The 24397-nt window shown below is 41.8% G+C and overlaps 1 protein-coding gene across 1 annotated transcript in view; it reads right to left on the reverse strand.

Moving 5' to 3' along the window:
* The window catches only part of Abca4 (ATP binding cassette subfamily A member 4), a 152568-nt gene that overhangs the window by 18738 nt on the left and 109433 nt on the right, over positions 1 to 24397 (reverse strand). The window contains exons 46-52 of the mRNA XM_058585471.1: positions 23710 to 23851; positions 20317 to 20451; positions 19066 to 19169; positions 18897 to 18989; positions 17098 to 17347; positions 15472 to 15561; positions 12050 to 12137 (exon numbers count right to left, since the gene is read on the reverse strand). Of these exons, the coding sequence (XP_058441454.1) occupies positions 12050 to 12137; positions 15472 to 15561; positions 17098 to 17347; positions 18897 to 18989; positions 19066 to 19169; positions 20317 to 20451; positions 23710 to 23851 (902 nt within the window). The remainder of the gene's footprint in view (positions 1 to 12049; positions 12138 to 15471; positions 15562 to 17097; positions 17348 to 18896; positions 18990 to 19065; positions 19170 to 20316; positions 20452 to 23709; positions 23852 to 24397) is intronic.

Genomic DNA, 24397 nt, shown 5'->3' on the forward strand with positions numbered 1-24397 from the left:
TTGCCCTGTTCCTGCAGCCTCTGTCCTGAGTGCTGGGTGCTGCAGGGGGCAGGGGCGTCTCTGCTGGGGAGGTATGCACCTGCTTCCATGGAGGGGAACCCTAGCGGGCCACACCAGGGCTCTGTGCAGGTGGCTTCAGCATTATTTCAACCTTATTATCCCTCCTGCCCTGTGATTCCAAGGTTTGTTTTTCACTAGTGCAGTAATCACTGCCCAAGAGATGCCATTCCCTCCTTCTAGCTCTTTGGCTGTAAGTGTAGAAACACTGTGCCTTTGAGTAAAGAGTCTGACAAGTGTACACATGCAGCTCTGGCTTTTGTTCCATTCCTTTCTGCTTCTCTGGCTGCCCTTCTTCATTAAAAGGGAGTGAGGTGTGAACACGGGCTGAAGACAGGACTGGGCCATTAGGATTTGAGCCTGATCCTGGCTCTGGCATTGAGTTTCCCTCTTCCCCTAGGCTAGTTCCTGAAACACTCACTTTTTTATTGGCTCTACGAGTAGCTCAGGTTGTTTCTTGAGAACATGTTCAATATTGTCAAAAACATTAAATCTTTAAAATACCTTCTCAATGGTACAGCTGCATCCTTTGATGAATTCCAAATTCATTTCTGTCCCTCTCTGGTTTTGTAAGTTCCAGGGTTCAGGTATCCCAGTTAACCTCTACCCAAAGAGTTTCAAGTATCTGGACAACTTTTCATGGAAAAAAAAGGATATCAGTTATAGACATTCATTCATTATAGCTGTTTAAAAAATTCACAAGCAAATCCAAGTAGAATGTGGTTTTGAAAGCCAAGGCCCATTGCCAAAGGAAGATTGTGTGAGTGAGTTCCTGTTGTTGGTCATGTGCTGTGTTATGCAACATCTGATCCTTGATCCCTGGATGTTAGCCAGTGAGTAGCTGGTTAGATTTTGGGTCTAAAATGCCCTGGGAACTGTTTGTAACCTTGGTGGGAACCAGATGATTCTATGGAGTTATAATTCTGCTTTGTAAATAGTCACTTGTCCTGATCCATCTGACATAATCCAGCTGTTTTTCAGGTCTGGTAATCTTGCTTTCTGTGTCTCCTAGAGAAAGTATCCTAAATGGGTCAGTAAGGAGCCCATCCCAAGCTTGCAGGAAGGATTCCTGGTCCTCCTAACATCTGTATATCTAACAAGGTGTTTCCTATGCAAGGTTCCAGCTTGCTCTTTTGAGGAAATTTAACATACTAGACAGCTTAATGAAAAGAAAGACCATAGATAATTAAATTAATAAAATTGAATTGAGCCAAAAAAATTTCATGAATCAGTTAGCACTGAGGACCAAAAGCACTTCAGATAGCTCCACTCCACAATGTGGGCAGGGAATATTTACAGCCAGAAAGCAGAAGGGACACATAGGAATAGCCTGATTGGTTACAGTTAGCATTTGCCTAATTTGGACATGTTTTGTCAGTTTGTAGTCTCTGATTGGTGAAAAAGCTTGGCTGTTATGATTAGTGGAGACTCAGATACCTATTTCAAGAACCTGCTCTCAAATTAGGTTGCAGGAAGGTTGGGTTACAGCTTGCTACATATGAAGGCAGCTTTAGTCCATTTAATAACTCTCCCCTTTTGTTCAGGCTCTCAATCTTGAGAGATTGATCAAGACCCTGGGCACTGATACCACTTTCTATCACCATGATAATGGACTTATTTGTTCTCAGTGTGGCATACACAATTCACAATGGGTGACTCTTCATCTTTTTGTTATTCTAACCATAAGAAGATCATTTGATGAATAAAGGAAGCCTGTATATGAATATTTAAAAATTTCCAGAGTTTATGACACATGAGGGAGACTATTATGATGACTATCAGGGGGCAATACCAAGACACTGCACATTCCCCAACTATTAAGGAAGTACATTTCTTAATAGGAGTCTCCATGAATCAAACTAGTCAAATCAAACCATTCAAAGTTCAGGCAATAAAGATAGTTTAATGGACTTGAGTCTTATTGATCATAGCCTTTGGAACATGATAGCAATTGAGGACTATTCACTGGAAAGTTGCCTGATTTAAAAAGATATCCTTTTTTTTTTTTCTATTTATCTTGGTAACACAAGTTGTAGCACCCTGGAGTCCCAGTAAATATAAACATAAAGATTTGGACACTTTGGAATAGCCAGGCTTATCCACCATTCAAGATGCCTGCAAACCAACTGGTGGCTACTCCCATGAACACATCTTGTGTTCCTTTATCCTTGGAAACTTCCTCAATGTATTTAGTGGTAGTGTTTAGAGAAGTGGCAGTATACTTTTTAAAAAAGTGTAAGTAAAAAAGTCAGACACCTTTTAAATTAAGATTTCTGGAGCAGTAAAATCAGGGGAAAAATCAGTTTCATTCAGCTTCTAACATGAGCATAGAGAGATCTAGAGTTGCAATATATCTTTCATTAAGAATTTTTGTTAAACATGAATGTTTTCCTCCATATTTCAGACAGTGGATTCTACTTTTCTGAACTCCTAGGAGACATGCTTGGCAAAAAATCCAAGATATCTCCCTAAAAGTTAGCTTCAAATTATACACAACCACCACCCACTACAACCAAGAGTGAGCCCCCCAGCAACCCCAGTGGAACATTTTCCAGGGAAGGAAACTAACTCATCTTCATCTATTTCAAGGTTGGTACTAATTTTGGTTATTCACAGCTTGGGCTTCTGATTTTGGAAGGAAGAGTCATGTATCATATATGACATTTCACTCAATGACAGACTACATATATGATAGTAGTCCCATAAGATTATAACTGGAGTTGAGAAAAAATCATACCATCTAGTGACATCATTGTGGCACAATGCATTACATGTTTGTGGTGATGTTGGCATAAATAATCCTGATGTACTGCCCATCATATAAAAGCATAGCAATACAATTATGTATAGATATAATACTTAATACTGATAATAAATTACTATATTATTCATTAATATATTTAGTATACGATACTTCTTATTTGTATTTATTTTTTATGGTGCTGGGGATCAGACTCAGGGCTTCTACCTCTGAGATACCTCCCCAGTCCCTTTATTGTGATTTTAGAGTGTTCTCTTTATTCTTTTAAACAGACTTTACTGTAAAACAGTATGTTCTGTTATACCTGCAGCAGCCTCATACATCTCGCATTTACTGTCTTGTGATTGCATCATTCTCTCTTATGCTTGATATAATCTACTGTTGTTTTATTCCATGACCCCTAAACATACAAAATCCTTTGCCAATATTACCAATAAAAGGCCAAATCAAGTGAGGGACCTGGAAATAAAATTAAAAGTGAGTAAGTACTATGAAAGTGGGAAATCAGTCATAGTTATTGTGTGCCAGTCAGTTATGTCCTGTTCCATCATCTTGAAGAACAACAACAAAGTGACAAATGCTTCATTGCAGGTATTGAGACTGCAATATGGTTTGTCTGGAATGTCCTCCCAAAGCTCATGCATTGAAGGTTTGGCCCCCAGTGAAGCAGTACTCAGAGGTGGGACCTTGGGGAAATGATTTGGTCCTGAGGGCTCTGACCTCAACAATGGATTAATCCATTGATGGATTCATAGCTTCATGGGTTCTTAGGAGGTGGAAATTTAAGGAGGTGGGGCCTAGTTGAAGGAAGTAGGTCACTTATAGCCAGCTTCTCTCTTCCCCTCTCTCTGCTTCCTGCTGCCATGAGGTGAGCAGCTTTGCTCTGCCTTCCCTTCTGTCATGATGTTCAGCCACACCACAGGTTTAGAAACAATGGAGCCAGTTGACCATGGACTGAAATCCCTGAAATCATGAGGCATAATAAGTATTTCCTCCTGTAAGTTGTTTTTCTCAGGTATTTTGTCACAGTGACAGAAAACTGAAAAGCACAGAGACTCACAAAAATTCAAAAGGACCTATATCACTTACGAAGAAACTTCTCAGAACTGGATTAAAGACCAGACACAGACACATATCTCTTTCAGTACCACAATGATCATGGCCAGAACAAAATATTTATTTGCAATGTTGAAAGAAAGGCTGAATCTAACTATGCTGTTGAATTTACTCTTATCTCTGGGTGGCTTAAGTGATTTTTAAAAATCATTATTCATTACATAATGTGAAAGTGAACGATGAATCTTGAAGTGCGGATGTGGAGGCAGCTGAGGAATTTTTGAAACTCTGGATAAGCTAATTATAGAGAAAATTACTTTTCAGAGTAAATCTTTAAGGTCTAGTAAGAAATTTACTTTTTGTAGTCCCTTTATAACATACTGTAAGGGTACATAACTACATAGAGTGCAAAGAAACCTAAGTAAATGATCTTCAATGACATTTTACAGATAATTAATTGTAACTGCATAGGTAGTCTCCATGTCTTGAATACATGATCCCAGAAGCACAAGACAGCTTTTGCAAGCATCACTCTTTGGAGCAATTGGTATATTCATTGGAAAGGTCAGAGTACTCTTTCCAGTAAATGTAGAAAAGCAAATAGCAATTGTGTCTGGAATACCAAGGATGTGAATGATGAATGGGTGATAGAAGAAATCAGGAGAGAGATTAAGAAATTCTTAGAATCAAATGAGAATAGTGACACAACATACCAGAACCTCTGGGACACTATGAAAGAAAGTTTGTAGTTATGAGTGCCTACACAAGGAAATCAGAAAGATCCCAAATCAACATTACTGGAATTGTTTCCTGATTCAGAGGCATTAGTCCCCAAAACAACAACTACTCTAGTGTCTTGCTAAAACATAACCTTTGCTAAAGCCAACCACAGATGATGGTCCCATGGATTCTCTAGTAAGGAGAGGGAAAGGGTTAGGACAGAAAGAAACAAGAAAGAAGAGGAGAAGAAGTGAGAAGAGAAGGAGGTGAAGGAGGAGGAGGAGGTTAAATAGATAATCATAGGGAAGTTGACTTGGATCAGTCCTAGGGAGTTAATTTAAATTGCATATCCTACTAGTTTCCACACTAAGATTCTGCATAAAAATGTACCAGAGCTATCCATGATATTCAGGTTCAGATTTATAGGCATGAGCTTCCGATTAATATGCCAATTAATATATCCTAGAGGTGCTGGTATGTTGTATCACTATTCTCACTAATGGTGATTTGCAATGGTAATAGGATAGCAGAAGGCAGCATCTACTTGGAGTCTGTTGTTGATAGAGTTACTGCTAGAAGAAACCCCTTATATTTATAATATGCAAAAAATCGTGGAAAAAGTATAGCTACCTTCTGTATAGTATAGAGCTCGAGTGAAAGCAAAAGCATGGCAGTTTGAGCTGACTTCAATTGGGGAAGTTTCCTTTTCTAGTAACTCATTTTGGGTTATAACACTGCCCTGTCTGGTATTTTGGAATAAGACCTGTCAGCAAATAGTATAAACCCAGGACTATTCAATGGAATCTCTTATAAATTAACACAAGGGGCAACTGTTCCTGAAACTACACTCACACAATAATAGCCTTCATCATCATGAGGCAGAGGTAGTACAAAGGTGGAGTTGAGCTGCAATGTGCATGGAGATTAGAGGGGGACAGGAGGAGAGTTCCATGAATTGCCAATTGCTAAAAAATGCTCAGTTTTGATTTAATAGACTTTCTACAGAATGCAAGGACTTGTAAATAAACTTAGTTTCCTAAGACTAGCTCAGATGGAACCTCTATTTGCTGCTGCTGCTGCTGCTGCTTTTAAATAATTAGGACATTCTTTAGCTACTGGATCTAACAGTAAGTTATAATATGTGATGGACCTATGCTTTCCCCATACTCTTGGGTAAGAACTCCTACTGCCTGACTGCATGTTCATGAACAAATGAGTAAAAGGTTTAGCATAATTTGGAAGTTCTAAAGCTAGGCTCTATTGTAAGGCCAGTTTTACTTGGTTAAAAGCATGCCACGACTGTTTTCCCAAAGTGAAGCCTCTGGTATTGTAATTCTAGTGACCTCATACACTAGTGAGGACATTGAGAAAAAATTTAGGACCCAGGATCTGTAGTATCTTGCAAGTCCAAAAAGTCTTCTTAATTGCCTTTTGGTTGTAGGCCAGGGAAAACTTCTAATAGTTTTATTCTCTCTGGTGAAAGGAAATCTTTTCAACAGTCAGATCATGTCCTAAAGAGCAGATTTTTTTTCCCTTGAAAATTGTAGTTTTCCACTGAAACCATGTTACTTTTATGTGCCAGTTGTAAGAGGTAAATGGAATGGAATTTGTTTGGGACCACTCCTTATGGGAGAACATAGCAACCGATCATCTGCCTACTGAATTTGGGGAGGATTCAGAAGGGCTGCAGGGCTGCTAGTCCTTATGCAATGCCTGAGACAAATAAGAAAGGGCTTCAGCAAACCCTGTAGCATTACAGTCCAGGTTCACTGTTGACATTTCAGGACAGGCAGACAAAAACTGACTGTCTTTTCAACTAGAATACTAAAGAAAGCTAAATAAAGGTCTATGAACTATGAACCATTTTGAATCAACAGGCACATTGGACAATAAAGTATTTGGGTTTAGACCCATAGGAAACCTCAGTATCATAATTTTATTAATTATCAGAATTTCAACTTCACCCTTTTGGTTTTTCAACTTGTAGGACTGGAGTTCTATCGGGATGGGTACACAGATTTGTAAGTCCTTGTTTAGTTAAGTCCTTTACAATCAGTGAGAGTCCTTGGATTGCATTAGGGGTTAGTGGATATCAGGGCAATTTAGGCAAAGTTTTTGAATAATCAATTTGAACTCTAAATAGATGGAGGTTCCTTCTTTAACCTTTCCTATATCAGTCAAAGAAGAGGTCCATAAACATTCAGGTATTTTTGAAAGGTCAGGGATATTGTGGGCTTGAATTTCCATATAATTAATTTCTGCCAGTAGAGAGTATAACATTTCTGGTTCAGGGGAATGAAAACACTGTGATTATTTCTCTGAAGAGAATTTTATGTGCCTTTTAGTTTGTAAGTCTTGCCCTAGCAAGTTTACTGGAGCAGTATCACAAGGTAAAAGGTGTGTTTTTCTGAAAATGATCTCCATTCCATTGAAGAGGTTAAGATATAGAAAACTCTTGAACTTGACTTGAAACCCCCCCACCATAGAAATGACCTTTTAGCTCTAAGAAATTTGTTGGCTTTTTAAAATGGGGCTCATGGTAGATAGGGTGGCACAGTACCCATCAGAGTTGTGCAGAATTTCCCATTTACTTTAATTTTAGTTTTTCCATGTTTATTTAAAGGTATTATGGTGAAATTTTTCCTGGAGAAACACTCAGAGCTCTGTTAATGCTGCTGATCATCTCATGGGCTCCCTCTCGTGGAGAAATAGTCTAGTCCAAAAGGAGGCGGCCCATTGGTGCACTGACGTTAAAGTGGACCATATTTCTTCCATCATCCTGGTTGTTTGCGAGGAGGATGAAAACTTTAAGATAAAGAGTTTCTTGTTCTAGGATCTCTTGGTTGTGGTTTAAAGACAAGAACCTCCCTTTAGTCTTGGCCCCTATATCTGTTACAATAGTAGAGATGGAGGCTTGTTATTCTTTTATTTTTCCCCCTGTTCTAGAGTCTTCTCAGAATGCTCAGCTAAGGTCGCAAATCAACCACATATGTGATTTCTGACCCAGGATCTTCACACATTCTAGGTCAGTTTGGTTTTTAACTAGGCTACTAAATTCAGGATGAAGTCCCAGTATAAGGATTATTACACATTTTAAATATGTAAAGTACTTAAATAGTCCCTGTTCATATAGTTAGTGTATTAGCAACCAATATACCGATTAAGAAAACCTTCTCATTACAACATAATGAAAACAATATCTACTGTTTTCTTCCCAAACTTTTTAAGTTTGGCTTCACGGAAGTGGCATTTACTCTTCCCTTTCCTCTTCTGTCCCCTTTCTTTCCTGAACAAATCCATTCCTAAGGCTGTTAGGTGGGGTAGACAGGGTGGGGCTAAGGAGAGCCTCTGTGGTCTTGAGCAGTCTGTAGGAGCCCAGGTGAGGTGAGTAGAAGGTCCATGTAGGAAGGTGGCCTGAGGTGAAAAGTCCCACCCCAGTCAGGGTGAGGAGTATGGTGGTATGGCCTGGAGTGGGGAGGCAGCCCAAGCAGGAGAGGAAACAGAATGGAGTGTCAATGGACATGGGAGAGGACAGGCCAGCCCACTTAGGAGCTGGAACATCACCCACGCAGAAATGATAAAGGGCAGTGATAAAAAGCAAGGAGAGAGGGAGAATTGGGAATGACCTTGTAGTGTGGGAAGCTGTGTCTCAGCAAATGGCAGAATGCAGGATGTGAAGGAGGAGGAAGAGGATTCTGAGGTCTTGAGCCTCTAGGACGGGGAGAAGAGCTATGCCTATAACTGAACAGGAAAATAATTGGTTTAGAATTTCAGAGACTGAGGACAATTGAAATAATGAAGTGTAAAGTTACTTTAGCATTCTGTAGTTCTCAAAGCTCATCATCTCTCTGGTGGTAAACATCACTGGATACTCAAAAAAAGGGTACTCCTCTTCAACATGGAGACTACAAATAAATGGGCTTTCCTGATTCTGCCCTGGTTTTCACCCAAGAACCCAAACTAAAAAATGAACCAACCTTCAGATCTTGCTATTTTGTTTCTATAGAGCTCCCTAGCTGAGGGAACCAGCATGGATATTCAGAGCCAGGTCCCTGACACCTGCTGGTTTAGGGAGGAACTGGTGCTGTGCCTATAAATTATCTTGCATGAAGCAAGGTGGTTGGGAGAGGCAGGTAAAATCCTAGGCTGTCATACCTTCCTGCAGGTTGGCTGCCGCCAATTGTTATTGGTAGGGATTATCTTGTACACTGGGGTGTCAGTCAAGATTGGAGATAAAAAATTAAAGATTCTAACTTGAAAATGGTTCCCATTCTCTGACCTTAGACTTACATCTACGGTCCCAGCTAGAGTTATTTCAAGTCCCAACTATAAAACAGAATAAAGGGAACAAGTGGTATTGTGATTTCCTAAAAGGCACCTGAAGCTGTTTTTAGGTCCTTCTAATACATCCCTCTGTTTACTCCCTGGAAGGGTTGACACCCAATGATCTTCAGGCCATATCCAGCCTCCCCTGTTCCTTTATGTACTGTCTGTGACTGCTTCTGGGCCACAGGACCCAAGTTGAGTAGTTTTAAGTAGATACCATATAACCTAAAAAGTTGAAAATTTTCATTACATACATTCTCTTATGAAAAGCCTGCTGACCCATTCACTAGCATGTTAACTCCATGGCCAGGGTTGGTGGCACATGCCTGTAATCCCAGCTACTCAAGTAGGAGGCAGGAAGATCACAAGTTTTGAGATCAGCCTGGGTAATTTAGCGAGACCTTCTCTCAAAATAAAATGTAAAAAGGGGCTAGGAATGTAACTAAGAGGTAGAATGCCTCTGGATTCAGTATGGGGGAAAAAAAAGAAAAAAAAAAGATAGTCAAATCATGAAGACAAAGTCTGGTCTTGTTCACTGCTTCATTACCAGTATATGGAGTTTCTGGGCGCTCTTTGCTCCTCTTCTGCTGTTTCCTCTCCCCTATCCCTTCTCTCTTACTCCTTTGCTTCTCTGGTAGCTATAGGAGGATCAGCTCAGTGGTCAGTATCATTCAAGACCAAAGAGACTACCAAGCTGTGCTGGAAACCAAGAACAACTCTGCGACTGAACAGCATGCCTGAAATGTTCTCTGGCCAGGTGCTGTCTCTGCAGAACTCTGTGAACGGAGTGTCCCCTGAAACTCACCACGACACAAGATCATGGGGTTTGATTACAATAGGCTGTGCTCCCTTGTGAAAGCTAACAGTATACAAAATCAATAGGAATACTCTAGTCTGGGCAAAGCTTGCCTCATGGAAGACCCACATTCAAGCCTTGATAAATATGGACACCTGTTCAGAAAGCTGAGCATGTGGCATGGTGAGCTATGGGGAAGACCCCAAGGAGAACACATATTTTGGGGATCCTCATACTATACCATCTCAGTAACTTATAAACCAAGTGAACCAACTACTAAATAATGAACTTCTTAATGACCTGGGATCAAATGTCAACTTCTTGGTTTCCTTGGAGTTCCACACTGGACGATGGTGGTGCAGAGTGGGCTGCCCCATGGCTCTCTCTCCTTTCCTTCCCTCTCCAGTTTTCACATGGGTTTCATGTGGCATGTGCAGACACCAGTCTGCATGATTGAGCTCAGCCTTGCTTCAGAAAGGGCTTGGAAGCAGGCTTTACACCATTTGGACAGAGAATTTCAAAGTTCTGGGGTCAGAGGTCATGTCTCCTGGTACCTGTGAACTCTGCCTGTGAGAGAAGCAGCTGGAAGAGGACCAGATTGGGTCCCGCAGGGAAGGCTGAATGACCAGTCAAGGAATCTAATTTTTCTAGGACTTTGTTTCATTATCAAGTAAAACAATGGAAACAAAACAATTATATGGATCTTAGATTTTGAATGCTGAGGTATTTTTTAGCTCCGTAAGCCTGCTTTTGTGAATCTGAATCTTCTCCTACCCATACTTTCCCAAATCTGATGATCATTTTGGACAAAATATGATAATTATCTTTTTACTTATAAATATTAGGATTAATGAACTGTTATTCTCAGGACAACTGTTGAGGCCCTAAACCACCATACTGAGGAAACTTGAGCCTCAATTGTCTGGGTTCCTGAAACAGCCGTCCTTTAAGGCTAACACTCTCTGTTACCAGGGGAAATGTTCTCCCTTTCTCCACCATCTCACAATCCTGTTGGGGCAGAACTTCCTTCATAGGGGCTGCACTGCAAGTCCCCAAGCTTTCACAGAGACTCTTTCCTCCAAGCCCCGAGCTTTGCTGCCCCTGTTTTTTCTTCCTGTCTCTTAGGAAAGCTGGAATGACAGGCACACATGAAGCTCTCTGTGAGCTCTTTACTCACACTGAAAGAAGCTTCTCCTTTGATTACAGCTATTGGAAAACTTGAGCTCCCCAAAGAAGAACTGGAAACTTCAAAAATCTGAAAGCAAGTCATATGCCTGAAACATCTTTTATGTGGTCTTGTTTTCTGAATTGACTCTCTCTATTTCTTCCCCTCCTTTTTATAAATCTTAATGAACCAAGATGGGGGGAATCTTTCAGTAGGTTAACTCATTTTCAGGGAGATTTAGGCTAACCTGCCAACTTGAATACTCCTCAAAAATAAGCACACTGGGTATGAGCACTACGAAGCCCAGCCACAGGTCCTAGAGGGAAGATTGTCTTGGTAGAGAAGTCAATTTGCTTTCCTCATCCACAGTCTTTTGAATGATTTGATTTAAAACTATCATTTTCTAGCTCCTGGTGAGCTTTTATGTGCCCCATGACCCATTCCCTCTGATACCACTGCATAGGACACACTTGTCTGCATGGTGGGTGTGGCGTGGTGTTGTATGAGGCCTTGACTTCTAAGTTTACAAAGACATGTCAGATTTCATCCAGCCACTGAGCCACTCCTACCTATCCATGCTCTTTTGTTTCCTGTCCTAATTATACCTGTGAGGTAGGCATTCAAATGTGCCGGGCAAACAGATGTGAAATGTGGGTTCAGATAATACCCACTGACAATGGACAGTGTTTACATGCATCACCAGATGGATGTCTTCTTCAAACCCTATAAAGATTTGACATGCAACATGGACACTAGTCCATTCACTTCTACCTATGTTGCGGAAAGTGCTCCTGTGGCAATAACTCTCATGGAGGTTTATGGCACTATATGGAGCTGCACACTCCCACAGAAAATATCTGAAACCATTCTAGATGGTGCACACCAGGGAGGTCAGTGAATAGGATGATTTGTGATTAGACTGCATTTTATTTCTCCTTGAAAATTAAACTTAACTCACCATCCACACACCACACATACACAGAAGCAGATTCACTTGAAATAAGAGTGATATTGAAGCTAAAGGTATGGCAGGCTGGACTGGGATTCTACTCCCATGGTCTGGATGGAAAGGTTATTCTATTGTTTGGTGGGGTCAGTTTCACCCTCAGGTGTTGCAGGTGAGCTATCCCTCTGGTTTCCTTCTGAAAGAGCCTCCTCCTGAGTTCACTGTGCTCCTTGTATGTTTGTTTGCTGCTGTAGTGGATCAGTTTCTTTTGGATGACCACATGGGCAAAGGCTCCTGCAGTCCCGCGTTCCTTTCAGCCGTAGGGAAGAGCAGTGCTGAAGGATATCAGGCCTGTGGAAGGAGGTTAGATAGACTCTTATCATCGAAGTTTTCTGAAGAGCTGGAGTAGCTGCTTTTAGACATTACAAGTTCTTTGAAGGAAGCCCAGCTAAGGGAACTGTGGTTCTGTCAGATCACTGAGGCTATGGGCCATGTTTGTTTCTTCTTCTGTGAAGTGATTGTTCAGGGTTCCCAGCTCTTAAGAGTCAGGGTGTCCATGTTCCTTATGCACACGCACACCCTGGAGTGCATGCAGGTTGCTATCTTAGAGGGAAGCCACATCCTCCGTGCTACCTCCAAAGGATGCTATGGTGTCTTTTGATTTTCTTTTTAGCCCAAGGAAGTAACCATGCCCTTACTGTCTTAAAAGCCAAGAAATCATAAGGCAGGTCAGGCTCAAGTCCAGAATTCCTTTGTCCACTTCCTACAGAGGTGGCTCCTAGGAAACATGAACATTAAATTTGGGGGATGGAGCATAGAGTGGGATTTGAGTTGGGGTTCAGGATATCAGGCTCCAGATCAAACTCAGGAACCAAGTCCATGCCCCTGGGGAAGAGGAGACAAAGTGACCTTTCTAACTGGAGATATTCTGTTTCTATTCATAAATTGTAGGTGGAATTCCTGAACCAATCCCTGCTACAGGTGTGGGAGAGTGTGGGAAGAGGGGCTAGAGGCAGGCCTTCCCAGTCCATTCAAAATGTGGTTTATTCAGTTTTCTGGATTAAAATCACCCATTCTCTTAAGGCAATGGCTACTGTTATTGTATTCAAGGTTCAGCATATGCTTTGAGGTGGTGCAATGAGGCATCAGGTACTTCTAAACAATGAAATTAGTTTCATAAGGAAACAAATGGATAAGATTGAAAGTGAGGCAGGGAAATTGCAACAGTGTGTGAAAATAAGGATCAGAAATTGATCTGAGTTGTTCCTGACTTTAAAAAGCACAGATGACCACATACTTAAAACCCATTTAGGATGTTTTTAAGTTGTCTGATCATCTGTCGCCTACTCATCTATCAAAACAATCCTCACCTATTTTTATAAAATAGATGGTTAAGATAACACAAAACCTAATTCCAAAAGATGTTTTCCAAGACTAAGTCCTCTGACAAACTTTAAAATGGTCTTGATAAGTAGGTCTCTAGACCTTGTGTAGGCCTTGCTCACAGCCGGGGACTGTGAGGCCAACAGCCTGCTGAACTTCCTGAAGCTCACCTCTCCCATTTGTTCAGAAGCAAGCTGCAAAGCTTTTCTAGAATGCCTTGAGATAAATTACCCTTTTCTGTAGAGTACTTAAAAAAAAAGTATTTTAAAGTGGTGTAATATGAACAAGAATGTAATTAACTCTGTTTCATGACAGGTTTGTTTACATACAAAGGAATTGCTAACCTTTGTAAAGATAGTATGTCATAAATTAGAGATACGGTTTGAATTAAAAAATTTATTATAAAATAATAATAAATAATTTAACAAATATGTCACAGTAGATTTTCTGATATTTGTGAGCCAAAATATAAAAAATATAATTTAAAAATTATGTCTAATAAAGGGAAAAGTTTGGAATTAATTGCTGTAGGTTACAGACTATCAGTGCCCCTGGCCTGGCCCAGAGGTGATGTATTGGCCCTTTAAGATGGAGTATGCCAATGGAGGCTGGGGGGGGGGAGCAGGGTGGACCCTGGAAGTGCTAGGAAACAATTTTGCTACCCAATTATGTATCTGTGTTATAAAAAGGATTCATAATTTTTTTGTACCTTTATTTTATTTATTGATTTTTATGTGGTGCTGAGGATCGAACCCAGGGCCTCGCCTTGCACATGCTAGATGAGCGCTCTACCGCTGAGTCCCAGCCCCAGCCCCAAAGGATTTATAATTGCAAGCTGATTTCAAAGAATCATTTTGACTAGTGTCAATAGCCACTGCAAGATTTATAAGTGAGAAATGGTGACTAGAAATCAGCAAAACTAACCTTCCCTGAATAGGTGTCTTTGCCTGGCATTTTGGCGCGGGCGGGGGGGGGGGGGGGGGGGGGGCGGTGCGGGGGCAACTCCACCTTGCTAAGTGGCCGTGAGACCTCTACTGGTCAAAAGGAAAGGGAAAGGGACTGGGGTTGTGGCTCAGTGGTAGAGGGCTCACCTTACACTTGCGAGGCCCTGGGTTCGATTCTCTGCACCACATACAAACAAATAAATAAATAAAGGTCCATCAATAACTAATAAAAATATTAAAAAAAAAAGGAAAGGGAAACATTCATCACAAGCCCTGTTTTGGAAAGCAGTATCTCAGTCATTCACTAGATTTGGTTTTTCTTGCAATCAAGAAATTGGTTGGGAGGAATGAGAAATCTATGGAAAATAAGATCTTGCATACTTCTGCTTTTTGGAAAATGCTTTGATTTGATTTGGTTTATTCTTCAGGTAAGTCAGGGGAGAAAGGCTGAGTCAACTCATCCCTTTAAAACCCCAGGCTTAAGTCAAGTCACCTGAGAACTGGCACTTCCATGCTTTCTCTAGCGATCTCTCCGTCTGGGGAATTTGGAGGGCAGGGTGTGCTTCTCACATGGGCACTCTGCCAAGGCAGGTACCTGGACATACCCAAGAGTTATTGCAGGCCAGGATCTACACCTTCTATTGCTTCTTCCTCTTTCATCTTGATACTTTTATAAAGAACAAAGAGCCCCCTTCCAACAACAGACATGGCCCTTGATCTAACTAAATGTGCCCACCATTGAAACAGATGCTGGTTCACTCCCTTCCTTTGAAATTCTAATGCATGACCAGACATAGATATCAAGTGTCCTAATAGACAAAATGTTTTCATATTCTGTCCTATCTTCCATGCTTCTTATTTCTAAACAAAAACATGTGGGAAAGTTCTTCTAAAAAAATGCTCTCCTACTGGGGCATGGTGGTGCATGCCTGCAATTCCAGCAGCTGGGGAGGCTGAGGTAGGAGGATTTTCAAAGCCAGTCTCAGCAACTTAGTGATAGTGATACTTTAAGCAGCTTAGTGAAACCCTGTCTCAAAGAATAAAAAGAGCTGGGGATGTGGTACAGGGGTTAAGCACCCTTGGGTTAAATCCCTGGTATAACAACAACAACAATAATATGCTCCCCTATCCAAATGGTTTCCAGATTACAATAGGAACAACAAGACCTTCAGCGTAGAGTGGTGGGGATGTAGCAAGGATATGGTAGGGGCATGGTATGAGTGGAGCTCTTAGCAGGAGGTATGTGTGAGCCTTGGGTCACCTCAGGTTCAGTGGGCCAACTGGGCCTGGGAGCCCAGGATCTGCCTCAAGCAGTACCTTGGCTTTTTGGCGGGCTCCAGCAGCTCGAGGATGCAAAGGAAGGTCATGAGGTTCCGTCTGCTGTTTATTAGCAAAGTTCACAAACACCTGGAGTCAAAAGACGAGCAAGAGTAAGTAGATGTCTCCAGAAAAACAGCACCCTACACGACCCACCCAGTTAACTCTGTATTTTCCAATTATCATACAGCCCTACTGGGGTGACTGGTGTCCTAACTAGGGGAGGCTGGTACATGCACACAAACCCAGCCACTGGTGCCCTGGACAGAGCTTGCATCTGAGCCAAGCCAAGGAAGTTCCTGTTAGAGGTTTCAAAGGACTTTGGGTTCAGATGTTGGAGTAACCAAGGCAAGGCAATTTCTCAGATAGCACCTTCCTAATCTGTTAAAGAAGGAACTAAGAAAAGGTAGTTGACTTTTTTTCTGATCTTCATTCAGTGTACACAACTCCTGCCTAAGGAATCCAATTTGGCCTTCACCTGCTCAAGGCTGATAAGAAGGTGCAGGTGAGCAGGTGAGCCAGCTCCTCTTCAAGGAGTAAAGGGTGACTTGCCTGTTTCTACTGTTTTGTTGAACTGTCTTTCAGGGTGTTTAGTAAAGAACAAAAGACATTTAAAAAACACTCAGAAAGAACCCAAATGTCCACTGATGAATGAATAGAAGGATAAGCAAAATGTGGCATTTAAACCCAATGGAATATTATTCAGTCTTAAAAAGGAAGGAAATTCTGATACACGCTACAACATGGATGGGCCATGAGGATATTATGCTTAGTGAAATAGGCCAGTCCCAAAAGGAAAAATTTTGCATGATTCCACTTGTGTGAAGTACACAGAATAGCCAGTTTCTTAGAGACAGAAAGAAGAATGATAGTTGCTAGGAGAAGCAGCAGAGTGGAGGAGGAAGAACAGTACAGTTTAATGGACACAGTTTCAGTTTTGCAAGCTGAAAAGAGTTTTGGAGATGGGTGGTGGTGGTGGTAATTAACACTCCTGAACTTTACACTTAGAAATGGTTAAGTGGTAAATTATATATATTTTACACAAACACATATATATTTTTACCACAATAAAGAGTGTGATTACATTATAAAAATACAGATGGAACATGTTTATAAAAACTCACCAAAGTGGGGCTGGGGTTGTGGCTCAGTGGTAGAGTGCTCACCTAGCATGTGTGAAGCACTGGGTTCCATCCTCAGCACCATATTAAAAAATGAATAAATACAATAAAGGTACTATGTCCATCTACAACTAAAAAAAAAAAAAAACTTTAAAAAAAATCACAAAAATGTACAATTAAAATAGGTGTGTTTTATTGTATGTAAATTACACATCACTAAAGTTGATTTGAAAAAAAAAAGCCACCACCACACACAACAAGAAAGAAATAACATGTAAAAGAAGAACAATCTAAAACAAAAAATCAATGACATTGTTTGCTGATGAGTAACATTATTAGAAAACAATTTCTGATTTATCAAGATTTACCTTAATAGAGACAAAAGTGTGTTAAAAATCGGGAATGTCATGCCTGCCTCTTGTGTCAACTGCAGCCCATGTTGGCATTCTGGCCCAGTCTTTGCACAGTCTTCTCTCCTGTGCCTGGTGCCCTGGGGTGGACTTGCCTGATCCAGTGTAGTCTGTGTGACTGAGTACTCCTCGATGAACAGGCTGTCCTTGTGGGAGAGGAGCAGCTGGAAGATCCTGGCCAGGGAGGAGGAAGAGACCTGGAACTGGAGCATGTTGTAATGCCTCTCCCTCTGCACACTGCCAGGGAAGTTCCCCTGGAAGAACTGTTCCACGGGATTCAGGTCAGGAAGCAAGTCATCCTTTGGGGATTTGATTTTCATTGTGACAATGTAGCCATCTCCAAACCTAAGGGATGCACAGTGAAGTACAGGCCTGTCAGTGGGTGGGGGTCAAAGGCAATCACAAAATAAGGAGTAGACTCATCCTGCACACTGGGGTTAGCCCCATACCATTGGCCATTTGTGTGTGTTTAAAACTAGAAGAAAGAAATGTAGTAGTCCTTGGGGAAACCTTTTGGTACCAGTTTTTAAAGGTCTGAATGTGTGTGGTAAAGTGGCAAAGTTGTACTTTCTGAAGTCAAAGGTGGTTGTAGCCCTGTGGAGATCCCAGGCCCGCTGATAAAGACAAGTGACCAGTGCATTCTGAATGGGGTGGCAAGGGCTGACTGGCCTTCAGGACACCAGCCAGGGGGAAGCAAAGGCCTGGGAAGATAGCACGCTTTCTCTAAGGAAGTTTCCAGAAACAGGGCCATTGGTGCTTCCTTCCTCCCTTCACCAGGTTGCTGGTTATCTTCACAGGGAGGATGAAGGATGGTCTACCAGAGAGTGTGCTGGTGGTCCTCTGGCATCTGTATATGGCTAGGTCAGGGTGTATGATGTACACTATCACTGTAAGGTCCCTCCTTGACCTAGGGCCATTCTCTATCCATCTTTCAGCTCCAGAGAATTGATGTCCCTCCACATGGGAAAATGCTTTCTCATCTCCTCAATCATCTCCTCAGTCATGGAGAATGAGAGGCAAAGGAGTACGGGGTCATCTCTCAGCAGTTGGGCACAAGGAATTGCTGACACAGATCTGACCTTACATGCTGATGTCCTCACTAATATCCAGCTTGGAGACTGTAATTACTCAAGAAATCAGGGTCAAATATCCATTTGCCAAATGTAGCTCATCTACTAGACCTTTCTCCCTAGACCTTTTCACTGAAATACACTTTCACTGATCCTTAAGATTAAGCACATCTGCATAGGTAAGGTAGATTCTGTGATGTCCCTTTTATCAACTAGCTGATGATTTTAGATTCTGGGCTCTTGATAAGTGTGTTAAATAAAATCCACAACTGTAAACCCACTCTTTCCCAGGTTAGAAGGCATGTCAGAATGCAAGGGAACCTGGCAATATAATGATAATCTTGTTTTAACTGGTTGTTAGTTTCAGCACACAAACTGTAAATAAGGAATTATTTACAACAATTTATGGGTACAGGATAATTCTAATCAAGACTACTGGCATTCTTAGTATCTTATGGTCATTTTTCAAACTTAAAAGCATATAATAGTCTAGAGAAGAAATCTGGTTTCCAAGTTGTTTGGTCTCCTAATCATTCTTATATTGGTTGTGGCCTCTCCTGATAAAGACCAGAGTGGACCTGTTAGGATAAGTGAGGTGACATTGAATCAGTGTTTTAACCACAAGCAATTAGCCCAATACAGAGGAACTTATCAGCACAATTCTTTCTGCATTTGCCTCGGGGGCACCAGGCCCAGCTACCACTAGCAGGTGGAATGAGAGGCAGCAGGATTCTCCCAAGCATCCATAGAGAACACAGGGCCTGATTCAACCCCACAAAAGGTAGCAAAAAGGAGCCACCCCACCCCCACCCCAGCTTGCTTACTTGTACTTGAGGTGCTGAATGGTGCCCAGACACTGAAAGGTGCCCTTCACCATGATGGCCAGCCGGGTACACAGCGCCTCACACTCCTCCATGCTGTAGTAGAGGAGAGAGGAGGTGAGGCAGTAGGCAGGGACTCCCACCCACCTTCCCTACCCTGGGCATCTCTTGCCTGTGAGAGGTGAGGACCACGGCTCTCCCTTCTCTGAGGATGCTCACGATGGTGTTCCACAGCATGCGTCGCGCCTGAGGATCCATTCCGGTGGTGGGCTCATCCTGTGGGGTGGGAGAGAGAGCGGGGCATGTGGACTTGGAGTTGGCCTTTTTGGGTCACTGCAGCCTCTGCCAGCTGACTCCCTTTGAGCAGCCTGGCTGAGAAGGATGAGCTGACAGATACTTTCTCAGCAGTTTCCCAGCTCAGCAAGATGGGAGAAGGGCACCTGGGTGCAGCACTTGGAAGGCTGGAGGTGAATCAGAGTAAAGAAACATGATGTACACCTCTAGATTCCTTCAACCTGAGAGTAGGTTACAGTTGATATAGGCAATGGTAGAATTATCTGTTGAGAGCCACAGCCGAGTCAGAATGACGCCTGGCATATTGCCAGAGGGAATGGTTGAAAGGTGATGCCAGCGAACCATTGAGATGATGATTTGAGTTAAGCTGTATATAATTGCTGTGATGCTGGATTGATTGAGTTGTATATGGACCCTGCTCCGGGAGTAGGGAGGCTCCGGGAATCTGCCTTGGAAATCTGCCCGGTGGAAGGAGTGTGCTCCCGAGTAGTGTGTGTGCAGTGCCGGTGAGAATTGGGGAATAAAGTAGTTGCTGTGGCTTTGTGGCGGCTCGGTTATTTGTGCCCAGCCAGACTGTGGCATTATCCTTTAAAAAGGCCAAAATAAACAAAACAAACAAACAAAAAACCCCACCAAAATGGACAACACAAAACTACAAGTGTGTAAGGAGAGAAAGATAACCCAGGTAACTCTTTGGCTCCCTCCATGTCCTGTGACCCATGCCCTCATGAACCTCAGACTGCAAGGTCTGGGGCCCTGGACCTGCTCCAGCTCTGGGGAGAGTCATGGGAGCCTTGGATCCAGATCAACATGTCTGTCCACAGGTATCCCACACAGACCTCCTCATGCTGAAGTAATTTCCAACCAGACACCAACATTCCCCAGAGGGGACAGAACTTCCCCATGGTGAGCTGTGGCCCTGGAGAGACTTCCCAGCAACTCCTAATCAGACCATGCCTGAAAGCTGCAAACCAAACACTGGGCTGATGGCTCAAAAAGAACCGTGCAGGGTGCAATCCAGATGAAAACAAACTGCCACAGGACCTGGGACACATTTCCCCGACCAGAGAGATGCTGACTTGCTTGGCTCTTAGGGTTGCCCCCCAACTTCCGGTTGCGATGCCCTCACCAGCAACACCAGTGGTGGGCAGCCGATGAGTGCCATGGCTGTGGAGAGCTTCCGCTTATTGCCCCCACTGTATGTGCCCACCAAACGATCAGCATAGAGAGACAGGCCCAGGCTCTGGATGCTCCAGTTTGCAACCTAAAGAAGAGAATGAAAACCCATCTGGAGAGGAGGAACATGGGCACACGGCAGACCTCCATAGTTCAAAGTTTCCCGTTCGCAGATCCCACCCGTCCAGGATGACAGACCCAGTTAGGGCTACCTGCTGGCTCCTGTCCTCTGGCACATGCTTCAGGAGCAGACAGAGTCTCCTTTCCACTCTGTACCTTTGATACCAGTGTGTCTTGGGCAGCTCAACACTCATCAAGGGAGTGAACTTAGGGAAATGAACTTAGGCCTTACAAAGATAGAGAGACCATTTCTTACCATGTCCTAGACTGTGGCTATTGGAAAAGGAAGAATCCTAAGGTCTCTTTGAGAAGATGGTGGGTCCAAGACCCACTGGTTCCACCCCTCAACAGAGTCACACCTAAAGTTTTGTGCAGTTAATGCATACTTACAGAGCACTCACTATGTCAGGCACTGTGCTAGGCACTAGAGAACAATGGTAAACACAACCATCATGCTGTGCTCACAGATGGGGAGCAAGGACAGACAATAGAAATTAAACAGAATGACAGCAGTGTTTTGAGGGAGTTCTACAGGGAACCATGATAGAGGTATATACACGTGCACATTTGCACAGAGGAAAAAACTAAGAAAGTTGATGGAGATGATCGCACCATGCTCTGCCTTCTGCATTTGTTGTACTCTGCCTGGTATGGATACTTCACTGATTTATCAATTGTCCCTCCTGCTAGACTATAAGCTCCATTTTTGAATTTTCACTTGCAAATAGTTTCAAACTTTTAAAAATGTGTAAAAATAAAAGAAATACAAAGAACATTCATCAGCTCCCCCTCTCTTTCTCATACAAACACGCACGCACGCACGCACGCATGCACACACACACACACACACATACACACACACTTATTTTTCCTGACCTGTTTGAGGATAAGTCATGGACCTTCATTTCTAAGTACTTCCATGCATAATTCCTAAGAGTAGGGATATTCTCTTACACAATTGTAGTTTGGTTATCAAGGTCAGTAAATTAACACTGTCATGATATTTATCTAATCTACTTGTTCATAGTTCAGTTTTATCAACTGTCCCAATAATGTTCTTCATGTCACCCCACTCCCCCACACCTTGCTTCAGCACATGATGCAGTCTATTGTCTGTAATTCACTCTTTATATCTCTTTAGCCTCCTGTTACAGGAACATTTCCACAGCCTTTCTTTGTCTGTATGTCTTTGATATTTTAAAAGAATATTTTTTAAAAATGGAATGTTCCTTCTTTGGAGTTTGTTTGATATTTCCTCATGATAAGATTCAGATTACACATTTCTAGTAAGGATTCCATATGAGTGAAGTTGTGTCCCTTGGGTATCCTGTTTGGGGCATGAGATGTCCACCTGTCTCTTGTAGATAACATTAACTTTGATCACTCAGTTAATATGTTGCCTAATTTTTCCATTATGAATTGCTCTCCACCCCTTGCAACCAAAAAGCTATCTGTGCAGATGTTCTTTTAAAACATGTAAATATCCTCTCTCATAAAAAATTCCCCTAGATTTATTATCCATTGGTGATTTTTGTGCAATCTGGTCTTTAATATGGTCATTGCAAAGTCGTTTTCTGACTCCAGAACTTCTTCACACTAATCAGTTGGTGCTCAGCACTTGACTGTAAGCAAGATCCTTCCCTTCTCTTCTATTTATCTAACAGTATCAGACACAAATTCCTACTTTGCCCCCAGTGTTTTACAACCTATCATGATATTTCATTATTTTGATTTTCAGATTGTTCCATATTTGTCTGTGGTGGTCCCTTCAGGATGGCTCCTATGTTCTTGTGACATGTCTCTTCATTTTGCTTCCTACTTTTAGCACAATAAGATGTTCCAGCTTTGGCATCAGTTACTTATTTGAAGAGTCGTGGTTCCCTTTAGAAGGGAATATTATAAAGATCAAAATCTTGGCAGAGTACACTCACAGCTATTAGGGTATTCTTCCTTCTTGGCTCTTTCAGAGGACAATAAACACATAACACACCAATATGCACATGCATATATGTGTGTAAATGTGCACTATACATGAGCCTACCTATATACTTACATAAAAGCATGTAAGTATTTCATGAATTCACAGTGTTAACTCTAACTCCAATCCACCCCCATAGAGCTCCTTCTTGCTTTTCCCCTTTCTGTGTTTGTATTGTTACTTCTTCCATGGTGAGAATGTTGGCTCCAAAAACATCAACACATTTATCCATTTACTTAGTCCTATATAACACATCTAAAATGGTTTCAGAATTGCTTTTTCTATGCCACTGTAAAAATCTAAAAAGAACTCAGAACTTGAAGTTCTTTGTCCTCACTGCACCCTGCCCAAGACTGAGAATAGCCGAATACTATGTTCGTCAGTTGTATTAGTTCTTCTCCCACATCTGTATGCTTATGATATTTATTTGAAATAAAATTGGGTTTAATTAGCTTCAGTTTATGCAGTGCTTTTCCCTTCCATTTATACCTTCTTCTCATTCTTTTGATTTAGTTTTATATGTGAATATGTAGAATATTAACATCTGCCAGAAGCTAAAACTATAGAAAGAGATACCCCCAGATAATTATTATCCCTTCCCTTCTTCCATCTTAACTCCCTCTTGTTCATCACCAAATCCATTCCCATTTTGTGTTCTATTTGTGAAGGTAAACAGACATTTAAATGATCTTTTATTTATTTTTTTACATAAAAGTAGCATTCTATTAGTTCTCTTTTGCATTTTGATTTTTTCCATTTAACAATATTAGAAATAACTCCCATCATTCACAGAGATCTTCCTTATTCTTTTTTTTTAATAGCTGCACAAGATTTGTTGTGTGCATACCATAAATTCATCAACCAGTCTACTTTGCCTAAACATTTAGGTAATATCCAGTATTTTGCATTATAAATGCAATGAATAACCTGTACATATGCATTTTTTTTTTACTGTGGGATGTGTATTTTCAGGGTGAATTTTCAGAAGTATAACTGCTGGGTTGATAGGTAAGTATACACATCTTTTTTGATATGAATGTAGGAATTTTTTTTTTCCTACTTTGTTCAGTGCTCTATCCCTGGCTTCTAGATCATTACTTGGCATCCAATAGACACTATAGAGCATTTGTTGGAATGAATAAATGAATGGATAGTATGCTTTAGTTTCCCATCTCTAAATTAACATACTCCATGAAACAGGCTTATGGTTTGCCAAACTCTTATATGGCCACAACAAACCATTATTACCTTCTCAATTTCTTCTGCTGGTACACCCCGAAGCCGGGCATAAAGGTAGAGGTGTTCTCGGCCCGTGAGCAGGTCATCGACTGCATCAAACTGAGGACAGTAGCCCATATTTTGATGGACTTCAGAAATATTGGTTAAAATACTGCAAGAAGAAACAGCAATTGGTGAGTTTCCTTCCTAGAGAGAATGACTAGAGATCTGGGCTGGAAAGCTTCTCCCAGGGGGATAAGTAGGCTGACTCTTCTCCTTCCTGCTTTGCTTTAGCAATGCACACCAAATGCACACATTTGGAAATCAAAGCAGGGACCTAGCAAAGAGGCAAACATGTGAGAGGTCATCCGTTGTCCTGTCCCATAGAGGCAGGAAGTCTGTTTAAAATTGCAGAAGGCAGCATTTACCCTCTGGAAGCTGAGGACACAGACCAGTTTTTCCTTTATACTCTTTGGTGTGGCAAAGCCAAGCATCAGCACACAGTCATTGCAGACCTAGGGCTCCCAAGAGTCCTTTAACACGTCCCTATCTAGAAACAACCTAGAGAAAGGACACTTCATCATGGTAATTCTGAACTTGGGATCCAGGGGCTCCAGCAGGGTTATGAACATGCTTCAGGGTTCAGTAAATTCCCTGAAACTTTTTGCAAAAATGTGTGGAGAGAGGTCATGGGAGGTGCTGGTGTATTCTTTTGTAT

The sequence above is a fragment of the Marmota monax genome, unplaced genomic scaffold, assembly GCF_021218885.2.
Source record: "Marmota monax isolate L192 unplaced genomic scaffold, Marmota_monax_Labrador192_F-V1.1 WCK01_AAM20220418_F8-fsc00070, whole genome shotgun sequence".
Lineage (NCBI taxonomy): Eukaryota > Metazoa > Chordata > Mammalia > Rodentia > Sciuridae > Marmota > Marmota monax.